This window comes from Rhinolophus sinicus, linkage group LG07 (assembly GCF_036562045.2).
Source record: "Rhinolophus sinicus isolate RSC01 linkage group LG07, ASM3656204v1, whole genome shotgun sequence".
Classification (NCBI taxonomy): domain Eukaryota; kingdom Metazoa; phylum Chordata; class Mammalia; order Chiroptera; family Rhinolophidae; genus Rhinolophus; species Rhinolophus sinicus.
The window spans coordinates 49,069,590-49,087,569 of NC_133757.1; the positions used below are offsets into that span (position 1 = coordinate 49,069,590).

Genomic DNA, 17,980 nt, shown 5'->3' on the forward strand with positions numbered 1-17,980 from the left:
CCATAAATAGAAAATTAGAACAGAATAGAAAACGACCATAAAAATGAGCACAGAGGAAACAACAAGGTACTGCTAAGGTCCATTCGGCTGCTAGAACACACACAGTCTGGGTGGCTTATAAACAACAGAACTTTCTCTCTCCCCACTCTGGAGGCTGGAAGTCTGAGCTCAGAGTGCCAGCCTGGAGCTCTGTGGGTTCACTTTTTATAAGAGCACAAGTCCCATTCATGAGGGCTCTGACCTCATCACCCCCCAAAGGCTCCACCCACTAACACAATCACTTTGGAGGGTAGGATTTCACCACATGAATTCTGGGGGGACACCACATTCCGCTTGTCGCTGTTACTGAGTCCTAGCTGAGCGCTGCTCCCTTTGGAGGCTGTGCGCCTGAAGCTCGCTCTCTCTTTGTTACACAGGAAAACAAATGAGTGTTAGAGAGGGGCTACAGACATATTAGCACAAAACCAAGACTTTCTCCTCTCCTCAGAGACAGCGGAAGAAGAAGGAAAGGGCATAACAGTCTCATTCTGTGAAGCAGTGCTGTCCACGGCCGGGGCCCTGTACCCAGCACTCTTTCCATCCCTCCTCGAGCCCACTTCCCTTTTAAGTCACTAACTGGTCCTTAACGCCCGGGAGAGGAGCCCTGACCCCAGTCACAACGGGAATACTTCTCTCTCTTGCAGGGAATACCAATAGCATCTTTGCCCTGGACTACATCAGTGGAGCCCTGACCTTGAATGGCATACTGGACCGGGAGAACCCCCTGTACAGCCACGGCTTTATCCTGACGGTGAAGGTACGAGCCGGGCGACCTCCTTCTGAGTAGCGGGGAAGCCTGAGCTGAGCCTCCAGAAGTGTCCATGGTGGAAGCTCCCAGGAGGCACATCACTTCGCTCTCTCACCCGGTGCTGATTCCCAGGGCTCGTGCCAACGTGTATCAGGTGTAGGCCATGTCAGGGGCATTTGCTGGGCACACAGTAGGTGCTCATTCTGTGGTCCGTACTGTTATCTTTCATTCCAAGTTGTAGCTACCTCAGATTCTTAAGTTTACCCCATTTCTGGGGTTTTGTCCCATTTCTAATTCTCACGGCTTCCCTGGGGCTATTATCTTGTTAGGAACAGCAACTACAGCAGTGAGATATGTCAGCTGTAGTGGCTCCCACCCGAGAAGACGAGAAGGCGTGGTGGAGCCACAGCCCCCGGCCCCTACAGCCACCTGCCACTCATGGCCGGTTTTAATTAAAATCAATGACTTGCTGAGCCATTCCCTGGGAAACCCATTTCAGGTCTGGATCCTGCCTGGGCCACAGGGATCCTCCCCAGCCCCAGCCATCGATTGAGGCCAGGCGACGGCATAAAGCCTGAGGAGAGGGGCTCTGGGAAGGAGCCCTTCCATTGGTGCAGCCCAGCCTGGCTCTTAACTGCTCTCCTTGACCTTGAAAAGGCCTGGGGCAGTGATGGGTTACCTAGTCTCCTCTCACCTACTGGCTCCTTCCTCTCCACCTGCTGTGCACCTGGGAGAGGGCCTGCTAACACCACCTGTCCCCCACTCAGCGCCAAGCTCCTGGGCCCCCATCAGCCTCCCTCCTGTCTTTGCTCTCTACCTATGGAGGGGGTGGCTCCAATGGGAGAGAGCTGCTCCCTAGTCCCATGGCAGCCACTAATTCACTGTGGGGACCCTGAGCTCAGTGTGTCCATCTTTATGTAAAAGGTGAGCGTAAGTTCCCAAACTTGGCTGCGAATCCAAATCCCCTAGGGAGCTAGTGAAACATACCTAGTCCTGGGCCTTTCGCCCACAGACTCTGGTTCAGAGGGTTGGGGTGGGAACAGGGAATGGATATTTGGGGGTCTGGGGTCTCTGGTCCAGAGACTGGGTACCCAGGTATCTGAGTCCATCTATTCCTGAGTCCAATCTAGACTCTCACAGTGCCTAGCACGGAGTTCAATCCATAGGAGATGCTGAATTAAGACTTAATTACATGCTAGCACAAAAATTCTTGGGCTTGGTTTCTTCATCTGTCAAATTGCATAAAGATTCTCCCTTTGCCCCTTGATGAGCCTCCAGATCTGTCTCATCCTCCCTACCCCACTTCATCCCCTTGGTTCTAGAATCCTATTGCCTGAGTTTGACACCCACTCTGGCTGTGTGTCCTTGTACAAGTTACTTAACCTCTCTGAGCCCCAGTTTCCTCATAGGTAAAATGGGAATGCTAGTGATAGATTCTTCCTCCGGGGGTTGTGGTGAGGATGAGATGGGATAATTCACAAAATGCGCTGTGTCTGGCATTAAGACAGCCCTGGTACATGATAGCTATTATTGTGATTATGGCTGCCTACATCCTGGGCTGTTTGTCCTCTATCTGCAGGGTACAGAGCTGAATGATGACCGCACCCCATCCGATGCCACCGTCACCACCACGTTCAACATTCTGGTTATTGACATCAATGACAATGCCCCAGAGTTCAATAGCTCCGAGTACAGCGTGGCCATCACTGAGCTGGCGCAGGTCGGCTTCGCCCTCCCCCTCTTCATACAGGTGGTGGACAAGGACGAGGTAAGTCCCTGGGACACATGGGCCATCCAGACCCACCACCCTGACCTGGCTGAGCAACCCTGGGAGAGACACCAGGTATCTCTGGGTTTCCAGGTCCCCATCTATAAAATAGAAACAAACTTGGTTGTACCCCTCCCCTGCTGTGTTCTGAGGATAAGTACGGCTGCCAAAAACCAGTAGTCTCTAAACTTTACACTACCCCCTACACCCTTCAAGAGACCTTTGAGCACACACCTCCCATGTGTAGTTGCTTATTTAGAAATTATATACATGATTGTTCTACTAATCTAGTGTGTATACTATAAAGCATCAAAATAGAAATTTTAAAAGGTAGAGGCTCTTGTATAAATAATGACCTTGGAAGAAAATCTTATTCCCGCTTTCAGTGTAATAATGATCCCACATTTTCCACGCAAGAATCCTACGTGCTTTCAAAGGGATCCCAGGCTATAAGGAGACTCCAGAGGGGCTACCTTCATCCCCTTTCAGGGCCTGCCTGGCTGAGGCCAGTCTTAAAAGAAAGAGCCATGGGCCATGAGTGAGGGAGAGCTCGAGAGGGACAGGAGAGAGGAGGGTCCGGGCCAGGCTGCAGCCCCTGTGAGCCCTGTCAGGCCCTGCATATCGGGCCATGGGCCAGGCCTGGATGGGACAGGCTTCCATCCGATGACACCCGCTCAGCCTGCCTCCTCCTCTGACCCCTCCTCCTGCCCCATCTCCCTTGGCTGTCATAGCCACAGTCGTTAACAGGATATCTATTTGTTACTGCCGCTCCCCTGGCCCACTCTGCTCAGGAATTCCATTAGGTTTCCCAGCCCGAGGTCCTTCTCTGCAATTACTCCTCACTCTGGGCTCCAGCACTGGCCTTGCTCCAGGCCTGGCTTCCTCCTCGCTCCTCCTGCCCCTCTCCACTCTGACTGCTCAGCAAACTTTCCTCCCACATCACTCCCATCTCCTGCCAGCTTCTCTCAACCAGATGTGGTCTCCCTCAAGGACTCAGGGCCACGAGGGCAGGTCAGTGTGTGTGTGTGTGTGTGTGTGTGTGTGTGTGTGTGTGTGTGTGTACACGTACATGTGTACATGTGTACATGCCTCCATCCCCTGCTAAGTCATTCCATACCCATCTGTCTGAGATAACTAAAGTATGTGCTGAGCACCTGCTGTGTACAGGAATGTTTACAAGGATCTGTACTTGGCCCCTTGAGGGAGTCCTGCAAGTATACCCCATAGTCCCTGTCCCAAGCGGCCAAGTGTGTTTACGCAAATGTACAGTGTACCTTTTAAAACATATACAAGAATGCAGAAAGTTGAAAAGGTGGAGATAAACAGCTATCACAACAAGTTCTCATGCCCCCGTGGGTCATCTTGTGTCCCCTGGAGTGCAGCACCCTCTTAGAGACTGCTGTGTAAATGAGAACCTCCGAAGAGTGTCCCACCCTTGGTTTCATGCTAATGATAACACCCAAGAGAAGAGAGGCACTGGTACCGGAGCGTGGGTCCCGGGTCCAGTGACTCCAGGCAGGGAGGGCTCTCGAGCTCCGCTGATGAAGGGGGAGTAAGACTGGGAAGATCAGGAAAGGCTCTGTGGTAACAGGGGACTAGGGCTGAGCCTTGGGGTGTAAATTAGATCATGAAAAGGAGCGCAGGAGGGCTGGCAGGGCAGGCGGTGGGCCACAGGGGGGCGCAGAAAGAGAAACCTGCAAGTGGATCAAGGGGCCACGCGGTGACCCATGCGACTGCTGCAGGGTTTGTGCAGTAGGCTGGTGGGAAGGTCGGCTGGGACGTGGCCTTGGAGGGCCTTGAGTGCCAAGCCAAGGAATTCAGGCGTCATTTTCGAGGTATCCCAGACGGGCGGCAGCTTGTGTCGTGGTTCACAGCCCAAGCTCTGCAGTCAGACGGGGCCTGTGTTCAAGTCCATCCTTGCCATTTGCTAGCTCTGTGACCTGGGGTGAGTCATTGACCCTTTCTAAGCACCACTTTGCTCATCTGTGTAAAAAAGAAATAGAAGGAAAATGTGTCAGTCAGTTTCTCTTGCAGTAACAAATGACCCCTGAAACAGAAGTTTAGTTCTCACTCTGACTGCTTGTCTGGCACAGGTGGGCAGGGAGACCCCCTTTGTGTAGACACGCAGGTGCACACGCTGCAGTTCCCTCAGTCACTGCGGCAGGGAGGAGACCGCTGGGAGGTTAAGCACCAGCTCCTCTCTGCTTCCTCCCAGAGCAGGCCCCTCAGCCACAATGAGCTGCGTGCCCCATTTCACAGCCAGAAGGCTGTGGGATGTGGGAAAGCAGCTCTCTGTTTGTGTCTGCCACAGAGGATACCAACAAGTATTGGGAGGCAGGGAGATCAGATGTTTTGTGCATAGGACTCATTGGGGGTGCCTGCCACACCCACGTGTTAACCAGAGGGGTCCAGGGAGCATTGCCACCGGCAGGGCCAGAACCTCCAGCGCCCTGCTCACAGCGACGGTCCGTTGGGGGATTTCAAGGTCACCCTGACTCCTTGGGTTTTATCTCAGGCTCCCTTTGCTGGAAGCCCCGTGTGAAGCTTCTGCAGGAATGCCGAGGGGTGTCTGGGTCCAGGCTTCATGCCGAGGGGTGTCTGGGTCCAGGCTTCATGCCGAGGGGTGTCTGGGTCCAGGCTTCCTCTAGTGATCGCTCCCCACCCAGGCGCAGGCATCAGCATGCCCACTGCAGACATGGTCCTCAGCCCTGCCAGGGACCATGCCACTGTTTCCCCAGGGAGTTGGCCAGTGTCTCTGACAATAGAGAACTGGCCTCCTCCACGGGGTCCCACTTCTCCAGGGCACCGTGAGGTACAGCAAGAGAACTACCCACGAGGACTGGCAGCCCCAAAGCCCATACTGCCCCCTCCGAGGTCATTTGGGCCATTCTCCAGGCTCCCTGTAGAGAGAGCTGCACCCAAACCACCCCAGACGTGGTCGTAGGCTGCTTCCTAAATAAGAGGGAGGGACAGATTGCTTTCTAAATTGCCCTGCTCTTTCGTATCTCCCAACTCTTCTCGCCCCTCCAACACTCCAGAGGAATTCGGATCTGGACAGGTAAATGCTCCCAAGGCCCAGTCTTGGATGCTGAGAGTCAGGCCCCAGGTTCCCGGGCTGGTGCGTTCAGCCGCATTGCCCGCAGGAACAGAAAAGACAGAGGCCACTGGCACTGGAGCCTGATCAAGTGTCCGGAATCTGGGGGAAATCAGGGACCCTCAAAGAGAAATCAGGCAATTTTTGTAAGAGATTTCTCTTTATATTGTCATTTCTCCCAGTTCTCTTTCTGATAGGAAAATACGCTTGTTGGGATTTGTGTCTGGGTTGAAGGTGGCTCTGGATTTGCTCATTGCGGCAGAAAAATGCGTTCGTTGAGCAAAGTTGGAGGAAGAAAGGGAGCATGAGAGCTGAAATCCCTGTGTCACAGATTCTGTAAACCACGTGATTCTCCCTTATGCTGACCATGACTGTGATCTTGCAGCTATTAGTGTGAGGATCTTACTCATACCCATCTCCGGATTAGACTGAGTGAGCCACAGGCAGAGTGTAACCCTGTGCTTCATACTCTGCCTGGCCCTCGGGAAGTGCTGCGGAAATGAGTATTGGTGGAGTTAAAGCGTGATTCCATGACGCAGTGATACAAACTGATCTGCAGGCAGGGCCCTGTGCTGAAGCCCAATTCCGGCTGAGTTTGCTTAGGAAGGTGACCTCAAAGTCCACTGTGGGGCAGTAGAGGGTGCTGATGGGAAACAGAAAGGGAAGGAGGAAGCAGTTTAACCTCTCAGCAGCACTTTGTGGCAGTCATTCCTAATAAGGATGCTAATCTCATTCACAAAGACTAACTGCCTGCCATCCCCTCCAGATCTAAGATTCTACTCAGTTTCTTACTGAACCTCAGGCTCTGCCAAACCATTCAAGACAACAAAGGTGCTTGAAAGAGGCCCTTTCTATCTCCCAAGGACTCCATCCTCATTGTCAAGTCTCTCGGAGTAATTTCTTTTCATTTGCCCAGCTATAGAAAACTCACAGAAGCCAGGGAAGGAAGGGATGGGGTGGGCTGAAACTAACAACAACCCATTTGTACAGTGTGACAGTTGAGATGCAAATAGATGGTTGTAATGCAAATCACACAAAAAAAATCTCAAGGCAAAGGCCCCAGGAGTCAGCCTTGGTGTGGGAGCTCATCTCTGAGTTTCAAATTAAAGGCTGTGGCAGCTGCATTCCCCCGGTGCCTGGATGCTGGTGTGTCTCCTGTCTCCTCCCCGGGGGCTCTGGGAAGCCGCAGGAAGCAAGCAGCGCACTTGCCCTCTCGGATTCCATCATTTCCTTACCCACCCCCTGCCCACCACACAGTGTTTGTGTTTTCTCCACTTTGGTCAACGTTTCCTCCCCTGATCTTGCCTGCAGCCCTCCCCAGTCCTACCTCCAGCTGAGCCAGCCCAGGCTGTCATGGTTTCCCATCTGCTTGCGGTGAGGTTATTGCGATGGTTGGAATTTTCTGTCCTAAAAACCACCCTACTACTTAGATGCCAGTGGGTTATCTGTGTTCTGTATCCTGCCTCTGCAGGGTCGGGGGAGGGAGGCAGGGAATGTGGGAGACCATTCGCGCCTCTGGATGCTTTAGAAATCCCAGCAAAGTTATTTTTTTTAATATTGTTTTTAAATACTGCTTTTGCATTATACACGACCACTCCCAGTTGACTCAGAGAGCTGAAAATTGACAGTTCCTCGTATCCGCCCGCCAGTCAGGAGAAGTACCGTTAGTGTACATTGGATTGTCTCAGGAGTTGGGAGCATTTGATCCATTTTATTTCTATCTCATTTCCGACCCACCACTCCTCAGAACATATTTGCTGCTGTCCTTGAGAACATTTCTTTCAGAGAATCAGGGTTGGAGTGGGGACTGGGGTGCCAGTATCCCCCAAGAGAGGCTTCTTCTGCCTGGTTCTGGCTGCTTCTGGAAATTGGAATAGTATCAGAATGGCTTTCAGACCCCATTGATTTGCCCCACCACCACCTTTCTGAGGGACGATATTGAAATTTACACAGGTGGGAGGATTACACATTCATTCACTCAACAAACTGTGTACCTACTCTGTGCCCGCCACTGGGGAGATAGTGCTGAAATGTGGCCCCTGCCCTCCAAGAGCTTCTGTGTCACTCCAGTGAGGAAGCTGGAGGAATAAGCACCAGCATCATTGCTGGTGGAAACGAATGTCAAGAAGTCAGTAGACACAGTGAGTGATGGGCTGGGGTCGGGGGCTATTTTCAACTCAGTGGTCACAGAAGGCCTTCCAAGGAGGTGCTGTTAGAGCAGTGGTTACACAGTGTGGGGGAGGCAGCCACGCAGAGCTGTGGAGGGAGAACATTTTTGCAGTGGGTGCTCCCCTGCAAGGGCAGAGGTCCCTGGAAACCGCCTGGCATTTTCAGGGAGCGGAAAGGAGGCTCATGTGGCTGGCAAGGGGGGCTTGAGAGAGCAGTGGGGGATGAGGCTGCAGCCGTCCACAGGGGCCAGGCCAGGCCTTGCAGGCCACCAGAAGGTGTTTTTCTGTTAGTGTGAGCCCAGTGGGGAGGCAGGGCGAGCTGACATGCTGGAAGTCGTCTTTCTTAAGGAGCCCTGATTACTGTGTTGAAAATGGATTGTCAGGGGCCAAGGGTGAAAGCAGGGAAAGGCAGCAGTCTCCCACACAGAAAACTCTCCCGTCTCCCTGTCCACCTCCTCCTGCCAGCAGGTGCTTTCTGGTGTCTAACTTGAGGTTCTCTTGTAGTTTAGCCATTTTCTTCTTAAGGTGTTTACAGAAGCCAAGCACCCTAGGCTCTTATAATGAAACCTGAAAAGTCCCATAGAAACTGCCTTCAGTATTCGTGTCAGGAGGACGCTGAATGGCCACCTTCAGTCTTTGTGACAGAGGATCTCCCAAGTTAAAATTAGCCCAGGATTTTGAACTCTGACCACAGCATTCTGCTGCCAGACCTACCCTGACTGCCCAGAGAAGGTGGTAGAGAAAACACAGAAGCCAGGTCCCATCGCAGTTGTGTTCCTCACACACAGTGATTCTAAGCAACTCATGTCCCCACTCTGTGCTGCAGTGTCTACCGCTGGAAAACCATGGGCCGGTCAGTCTTCATTAAGACCCTACACATCTATCATTCTTTTGGTCCAAGAGGACCTAGGTGAGGAGGGGAGGGTTTTGTCTGAGCTTCCCTCTTCACTCCTGCCCCCCACATTTGCTCATAAACCCTTCCTTGAACTTGTTCCAGCTGCCCCTGCTCCCCGCTTAGGGCAGAGGGGCCGGGCCTGGCACTTCTGTGGGCCTGATCTCCTTGCAGCCTTTTCAGTCTGCTCAGGAGTTTGTCTGTTTGATACCACCTGGAGCATCCTTTCTCAGGTTGGGGACAGAAAAGCAGCTGGAGTGGTTAAAAACAAGGGCTTTGAAGCCACATCGACTGGCTTCAAATCCTGGCCCTGCCACTTGTGATCTGTGTGACCTTAGGGGACTCAGGTATCCTCCCTGATTCAGTTTTCTCCTCTGCAAATGGAGACAATAGTAGCACCTGCCTCATAAAGCCGTTATGAGGATTAAATGAATTAATATATGTATTTAGAACAGTGCCTAGCCCATAAAAAGCACTCCTTAAATTGTAACTGCTTTTATTATCCTCAGCCCTGTAACATGTGTATTATTGTGAGGAGGAGGTAGAGACTCAGAGAGGTTAAGGGGCTTCCCCAAGGTCACACAATCAGTGGGTCTCAGAGCTTGGCCTTGAACTCTCAGTCCTGTGTTTCTTATACATACTACGGGGCTCCCCATTTGTGGCCATGGCTCCCCATTCTCAAAGGTTTGGTCCCACCAAGCAGGTGGGTCTCCCACCTCCAGCGTGGCTGGTGGGAGGGAGAGGAGGGAAGTAAGGCAAAGGGGGGGGTTGCCTGCACTGCAGAGGTGAACAGGGACACATCTGTCAGGAGCTAATTCCTATTTCAGGCAGGAGATGACACGATTCATTTGTTTGAGGGACAACGAAAAAACAGAGAGAATTACCCGCCTCCCCAAGGAGAAACATCACCAAACAAATAAATAAAAGAAAGCAAATGATGGGGAGAAAAAGCCATATTCTGGAATATTGGGTTTATTTGTAGAAATGAGGAGGAGACGGTGAGAAGGGAGGTTATTCTTATTCTCTTGCTCATCTTGGCACTGATTTTTATCCGTCGCCCTCATTTTCCATTCCACATGTGTTCCAGGCCTGTCAGAGAGCCCAGCCCACAACCTTGTATTTATTTAAATTTATTTTCGCATTTATTCCTGGTTGGTCAGTCTGTCCAGCCTGCATTTCCTCTGGCCCCTGTCCCCACTCAGCCCTGCAAGGTTGTGACTGCAGCCCCCATGGGCCCCTCCAACGCTTCCTTTTAGTCCAGGAATCCTGAACCTGGAAGCGGAGGTCTACTGACCCCCACTCCCAAGGCATCTGTGACCCTGGATGGAGAAAACTCTGCACCTTCTTTTTGTATTAACCTCTAACTGAATGTGAGCACTCCCTTTAATTATGAAAATAGAAACAAACCACAGTGGCATTAGTGGTACCTGTGACTTTGAACCCAAGAGAAATCTCAGATATTCTTGCATCGTATTATAGGTGTCCCAGGGAATCTCAAAATGTCATTTAAATTCATCACGACTTTGAAATCACAGCATACATTTGACCCACTGCCAAATCTCATTGTTTAATCCATTAACAAACACATAATTCTACTATAGTACCCTTTTCAAATACTTTGATGACCACATTTCAAAGTAATTAATTGACATTGTGGTCCGTGTATTTTATTCTATGTAATTAGAGATGTTATTCTAAAGGAGCAAGACAAACAAAGAAAAAAAACTCATAGACACAGACAATAGTTTAGTGGTTACCAGAGGGGAAGGGGGTGGGGGGTGGTAGATGAGGGTAAATGGGATCCAATATATGGTGATGGAAGGAGAACTGGCTCTGGGTGGTGAACACACAATGTGATACATAGATGATGTATTACAGAATTGTACACCTGAAACCTATGTAACTTTATGTACAATTGTCGCCCCAATAAACTTTAATTAAAAAAAAAAAAAAAAAAGCTATTCTGAGAAGTGGGGCTGTGGGTTTCCCTGGACCGTCAGAGGGGTCCATGGCACAAAAAAAGATGAAAACCCCTTTTAATCCCTGTGCTCACAAACTGCCATCCTTCAGCCCAGCTCCTTGCTCGGGTTTCTGCCCTCAGGCTTACCTCTAGCTGCTTCTCAGAGGTGACATCCATGTCGGGTGGGGTGAGGTGGACTCAGGGAGGCCGTTTGCTCCATGTCACACATTCGGCCGAGGGGCCATTTTCCAGTTCTGGATCCTCCAGGGCACTGTTCCACGGGGCCCATAAATCTGTCACCAGCATCTACCTTTTGGTAGAGACACAGGAAATATATGTCCCTGCCACCCCGGGGAGCGATCCCAACTGCTCTAAACTTCTCCAACCTACTGATGTGAGCCAGGGCACGGACCTCTGTTTTCCTATTTTTCTAAAGCAATTCGAACTAAAAACCAAACTCCAGAAGCAGTGAAGAGGGGGGTGGGGAAGTGAGGGAAGGGCTGGCTGCCAGCATCCATGGAGGCAGGTGTGGGTTCTTACACTCTCTGTGGATGTGTGATTGCCCAATTATCCAGACCTTTCTTTCCCCTCCATTAGGGAGGTAACTGGAATCTGGCTGGAAATCTCCCACCTCCCACTGAATCCCCCAGGAGGTGTAAGGAAAATGGCTGGAATGCCTCCAACATTCCGTGCCTCTCGCCCAGCTTGTGGTCTCATCAGTGGAATAAAGCTGAGAGGAGGTAGGGGGTGAGGGCTCTGGCCCAGGGAGCAACCAAGACGAGACACAGGAAGAAGTGAAGGTCAGCATTGCCTTATCCCCACTCCCCCACTCCTCAAGCCAGGGTGCTCATCCTGGCTGCTCCTGTTTCTGCAAGGTTCTCTGGTGCTTCTGTTGCATAGCAGGGGTTAAGTGTCCACCCAAAGCAGCGTCAGCACAGCTGGCACCTGGAATCTATGATGCCAACTTTGCACCTTTGTCCCCTCCTCCCCCTGCCCTGGCAGTGGGCAGTGGTCCGTTTGCAAGACCTCTGTTGTCTCACAGCTTCAGCTCACGTTTCTAGGGTTCCTCCCCCAAAATTAGGCTCTCCAGGAAAATATCTGTTGCCATCAAAGCAAAGCTGCTCTGGAAGGGAAGCCAGGGAGGAGCGGGCCAGCCCCATCTGCACTTTTTCTCATTAATTTCTCCCCAGTTGCCTTTGCTGAGGCTCTTATTATGACGAGGAGGAGGAGGACTTTTCTGTGTGTGGCTGCATCCCGCGGTGTGATTCCTCCCAGCCTGCTAAGCTCCAAGCTCCCTGAGGACCAGAGGGTGTCCTAGCAGGATTTAGACACCTCCTAATTCAGTCTCATCCATAAATCTCATTAGCATGCTATTTACACCAGGCCTGTAGCCCTGTGAAGGTGTGAAGGAGGCAGCGCCTACGTGGCAGCTGTAGTGCCAGGGCCCGCTCCTCACCCCCTCCTGCCCCAGGACCTGCAGCTGGGCCCCTCCAGCAGCTGGAGGTCATCTTTCATATATTGGATTTGGGGGATCGTTCCCCTTTCACCCAGCTCCCTGGCAGTGGTCTCTTTCCTCTTACCCACCACCACCATGCTCACGAGCAGGACTGGCACCCACGGGACGTAGTGGGGCTCATTCTGAGAGTCATGCTCCCTAAAAGCAGTGGCTGATCTTCCTAAAGACCCCCAGCGGGAGCAGAGCAGAACTAACAAACTTCATCCTCCACCCCTCTCCCTTTTTCCATCACCTCTTGGCTGGTTCGTGCCCACTGTGGTGCCCCTTCACCGTGGGTACCGGTGAGCCCAGTCTCACCCTAGCGCGTGGTTTCTTCCTCTCATAATCCCCTGCATGCCCCATTTGCCACCTCCCACCGTGCCCCTGACAGCCATAGATGATGTGTCTTGTTTGTCTCCCTGTCTCAAAGGGTAAGGCTAAGCATAGCTCAACTGGGAGTTGTGTCTGAGTGTCACCCCATCACTGTGGCCGTGGGCCATGAACTATCCTAATCTACGAGTAACACGGACAGAAACGTCCTGCTGGGCCGCTGTGGCGACGGTGGGTCACTGAGGAGGGCACAGAGCTTCCTGCCCAGAGTCAGCGCCCAGCCCTACTCTCCTGGGCTCCCGCTGACTCTGTCCCCTGGAGGGGAGGTCAGTGCAGGGACGCAGTGGGAAGGGGCAGGAGGCATTTCATGGCAAGGCAAGGTTTCATGGCTGTGTCACCACTCTGTGCATGAAGGCACAGGGCAGACCCCCCTTCTCCCTCTCCACACCTCCGTTTCTCCATCTGTTACGGACTTCGTTTGAAAAAGGAATGGAGAGTGAGAAGGAATTTTCAAAATCAAGATTGTCGTACATTTACATCCCGGATTAGATACAGAGGTACAGAGCATGCTTTCCTCTCATTCGTCCTGCATGTGCCCTGAGTCTGGTGTCAACAGGCAGGTATCTCTGCTCTTCTCACATGAGCAAAACTGGGCTTAGAGAGAAACCCTCTACATAAGGTCACAGACCAGAGCAGAGATGTGCAATGGCTCATCAAGCACATAGGGTAGTGGGCACCCACAGGCCTGGGGCAGGAAAAGTAGGAGATACCCAGGGGACCCTCACATTGAGCAGGAGGTAGGGATCCATTCATTAGTTCATTTATCCCATAAGTGCTCGTTGAGCACCTGCCTTGTGCAGGATGCGATTCTAGGCACTGTTCATATGTGAACACAACAGCCGAAGTCCAGCTCTAGGGCAACTTATGTTCCAGGGACGCAAGACTAAAGAAACAAACAAGGAAATGTATATCGTGTCAAGTGGTGATGAGAGCCATGGAGAAAAATACAGCAGGGCCAGGGATTGAAGGAAGTCTGGGACGGGGAATGGGAAGCCTCTGATCAGGTAACATTTGAGGACAGTGAAATGGGGGGTGAGCCATGTGCATATGTGGAGGAAGAGCATTCCAGGCAGAGGGAACAGCAAGCACAGTGTCTCTGAGGCAGGAGTGTGTCTGCACAGCAAGGAAGAGCGAGGGGGTCCGTGGGCTGGGACAGGGGGTCAGGCAGACTGGGTGCTGTCAGGGCGGGGCTTTCACAGGAGTGAGGGGCACGAGCAGGGAGTGAGGGATTTGATCTGATTGAAGTTTCAAAAGCATGTTCTGTGGAAACAACCCAAATGCCCCTCAGCTTAGGAGGACATAAACAATAAGGGGTATCTCCGTACAGCGGAGTGTTAGTCAGCCATTGTCATAACGAAGTTCTGACACGTGCTACCACCTGGATGAACCTACAGAACATGCTCAGTGAAAGAAGCCAGGTACCAAAGGCCATACAGTGTATGGTTCCATCTATATAAAACGTCCAGAGGAGGCAAATCCACAGGCAGAAAGCATAGGAGGGGCTGCAGGGGCCGGGGAGGGGCACGAGGAGTGACTGCTCCAGGGGAGGGGTTCCTTTTGGAGGGAGGAACATATTTTGGGATCAGGCAGAGGTGGTAGTTGCACAGCATCATGAATATACAAAAAAACACTGAATTGTATGCTTTCAGATGGTTAAAATGGTGAATTTTATCTAAAAAAAAAGAAAAGTTTTTAAAGGACAGTCTGGCTGCCCGGGGGAATCGGTGGTACAGGGCAGGGCCATTACTAGGAGGTGAGGAGAGCAGCTGGAGGTGCAGTGGAGGAGGGAGGAGTGGTCAGCTCCTGGACGTCGTGAAGGACAGTCAATAGGACTTGCTGGTGTGGGGGAGGCGGAGGGGGTGAGAATGCCTGCACAGGGTGTTGGACCTGAGGGGTCAGAAAAGTGGAGTTCTTACTTCCTGAGCTGCTGATTGGTGAGGGGAAGGTGGAAGCTGTAGATTAACTTTCAGCATATTATGTGCGACGTGTTTGTTAGACATCCAAACGGAAGTTCCAAGAGGCAGAGGGGTGTGCTAGTAAGTATCCCACAAGCAGCTCTGCGCGGGAGGGAGGGGGAGGGATCCCTCACTTGTAGCACTGGTGATCTCTCTGGCCGATCGCCAGCACAGACGTGACCTCAGCTGGCTCTCCTGGACCCTGGACATCTAACAGGAGCCTCTAAGGAGCCAAGGAGGCTCCAGCCAGCGCTCTGTGGACCCTGGCTGGAGATGGAAATGTAAGCGTCGTCGCCAGTGTCTGGATTATGTTTAAAGCCACAGGTCTAGCTGGGCTCACCTGGGAACAGGGTGGGTGTATAGCTGAGAGGAGGGCTAGGGACCCGAGCAGCCCCCGGGCTCCCCAATGTTCCCATTAGGGGAGATGAGGATGACCCAGCAAAGACATGGAGAGGCAGCCACCCCCGAGGGAGGAGAGGACCAAGAGGGCACACGGGGCCACAGGAGAATGATTGAGGCAGGCGGGGCACAAGGTGAAGGGGCAGGAGTCAGAAGGAGGAGGAGGAGGCCGCCTGCCCCTAACTTCCAGCGCTAGTCACCAATCAGCATGGATCTGTGTTTCCCTCTCTGTTTTCAGCATAATGACTCTTAATTGCCCTCATTAGGGACTGCCCAAATGCACTAATATTTACAGAGCAGAACTACCAGGCTTTTTTTCTCTTTCTTTCTTTTATTAATCCGCTTGACCCTCTTTTCCCACCTGCCCTACAGCCCTCCCCTGGCACGCAGGGCTCAGACCTGAGAGGGATACAGTACCTCACCCCCGTCCCCCCAGCTCAGCAGGTCCGTGTAGATGTGCTAACTGGTCCCATAAGGATGGGACGGTGCTTAGGTAAGCAGACCACTCAGGTGAAGTGAGAAGCAGGGGATCTCAAAGGCATTATCCAGGTGAAAGCAGCCAGCCTCAAAGACTGCGTCCTGTGTGATTCCATGACACTTAAAAAGACAACTACTGATGGGGAACCAGTCAGTGGTGACCAGAGGTTGGGGTAGCAGAGGAGTGGCTGTAATGGGACAGCACGAGAGGTTCTTGAGGGGGGTGAGACTCTTCTGTATCCTAGTTGCGATGGGGCTAACACAAATCTATCCGTGTGTTAAAATTCTACAACTGTATACCCCCAAATGTCTACTTTACGGCATGTTAATTATAGAAATGATCAATTATTGAAGACCTCTTCACTAATCCACCCCTCCCAAAAGATGAAGTGCAAGGTACCAGCATAAATAGCATCACTGATGGACTTTTAGACGCCGCACCATCCTTCTCTCACTGTCGTTTAATTCAGCAAGTATGTAATACATACGCTCCTATACAACCAGGAAGGTGGGCTGGAGGGCCTTGCATGCCTAACTCAGCAGGCAGTGGGGAGCCATTGATAGTCCTTGAGCATGAGTGACCCTCAAAGCTGTGCTTTAGGCTGATTAAGCTGGACACCAGGAAAATGAGGACAGTGACCAAGGTTGATGGCAGACAGGGACTGGATGTGGCGCCTGTGGGAAAGGCAGGGGTTGGAATGAGGCTAGAGTTGGGAATCCCAGTGATGGGAATGGCAGAAACTCAAAAGGACAGGTTAGGCGAAGGTAAAGAAGGTGGGGGTGCCACCATCTGCCACCACTCCACTGGGCAGTGGCCAACCCTTCCTGGTTTCACCTTTACCCTAACTTAGCTCCTCATCTAAGTACTCGCCACCCATTCTTACCTGCTTTCCTTCTGAGTCCCCCTATTTCTCTGTTTCTCTTTGAATTTGATCATCTCTCTTGCCCCCCCCACCCAACCTTCATCCTGTCTCTGTATCTTCTCCCTGATTTTTTCCTCACACCACGCATTCACAGATAAACACACATGTAGCCCATTCATTCATGCATTTATTCCTTTGTCCATCCAGCCATAGTTATTGTGTGGCCAACACATGTGCCTTGGAAGGTGTGGAATGTGTCAAGGAGAAGGGGCCCTTTGCAGGCCTGGACCACTGTGCCTGGGTTTGACTCCGGGACACGCAGAGGCAGCTGAGTGATGTGGGGTTGTCACCAGGCACACTCACCCATCTTCCTGGAGCCCAACACCCTGTCCCAGACCAGGACCTATTTCTTAGGGCATTTGTGGTGTGTTTGTTCACGGGGAAGGGGACCCAAGACCAGGCAGCTCCCCCTGGTAGAGGGCTAGGGAAGTATGGGAGATGAAATCACCCACTCCCTTTTGGTTCCCAGGATCCCAGCACTCCCAGGTTCAGAGCCTCTAAACAGCCATGAGCTCTGTCCTCCAGGCCTCCTGAAGGCAATGTGAGCCCTCATTTTGAAAGGCAGCCCAGAGAGGGCAGACAGTTTATCTGAGGTCACAAAGCTTGTCAGCTCTGGGGTTGTCTCCTCCTCTCCCACCCCTTCCAGCCCTCTCAGCACCCTCGCTGCCCCCCAGAGGCACGGGGAAGATGGACTTGCTATTGGAGAGGCAGCGGAATCCAAAGAGGCTGGGTTAGCGGCAGGGAACGTTCCTCTCCTGATTTTCATAAGGCGGTTCGATTTCTTTGCCTGGCCACACATTTTTCGCTGTGGGAAAAGTGAAATCATTTTAGCATGATAAGTAGACAGAGCCAGGCAATTGCTGGATGCAAGGCCCAGCTCCTAGCTCTGCACCCGGCCCCTCGCTGCTCTTCTGTCTGAGGCCCCTAGAGGTCTTGGCCAGAAAGCAGAGCGTTGAATGCTCCCTCTGCCAGCCATCAAGGCTCATCCTCGTCCTGCAGCGGCCCCGCCCCCCAGGCCATGTGACCCTCCCCAGAGGGAGGGACGGGACAATTCTGGGCTTGGGCAAACTGAGATGCATACCCTTTTTCCTGCATTTTAGACTCTCCTACCTGTAGCTCTGAGAACACTTACACCCCACTTTAGCCCCTTGACCCAACCCCAACCAAAATTCCAGTGCAGAATTTGCCAGTAGAGTGAAGGAGGGGGTGGAAACCAGGTATGGTGGTGAGGTCCAAATTGGAGGTTCCGATCAGAATGGCAGACCTTAAAGTCAGAAATGTGGCCACCTGTGCTGGGAGGTATGCCCAGGTGGGAAGGCAGGACGGCGAGGAAGGAATTGTTAACGCTTTTTACTTGGGGTAGGTGCCTTTCAAACAGTGTTTCATGCTGGAGAGAGGGAAGGAAAAGGGTGCGATGGCCTCATTTCCTTGGGATCTTGCAGGGTGGCGGGGGAACATGTTGTCATGGCATTAAGAGCTCAGGCCTTCTCTGTCCTCCTGTTCTTTGTGTGAATTACCAGGCCAGGTAGCCTGTGACAGCAGGGCCTGTATGTGTGGGCCTGGAAAGGTCCCTGTGAAGCCTGGGCCTTCCACAAAACCTTGCCCTCACCACACCCACAGGCACTGTCAAGGGGAGCCTAGCCCTCTTGGCCAGTTTCCCTGAAGCCACTTT

General features: G+C 52.2%; 1 protein-coding gene across 1 annotated transcript in view; it reads left to right on the top strand.

Moving 5' to 3' along the window:
• Positions 1-17,980, top strand: part of LOC141572941 (cadherin-23) — a 314,361-nt gene that overhangs the window by 206,522 nt on the left and 89,859 nt on the right. The window contains exons 10-11 of the mRNA XM_074339566.1: positions 684-796; positions 2,367-2,555. Of these exons, the coding sequence (XP_074195667.1) occupies positions 684-796; positions 2,367-2,555 (302 nt within the window). The remainder of the gene's footprint in view (positions 1-683; positions 797-2,366; positions 2,556-17,980) is intronic.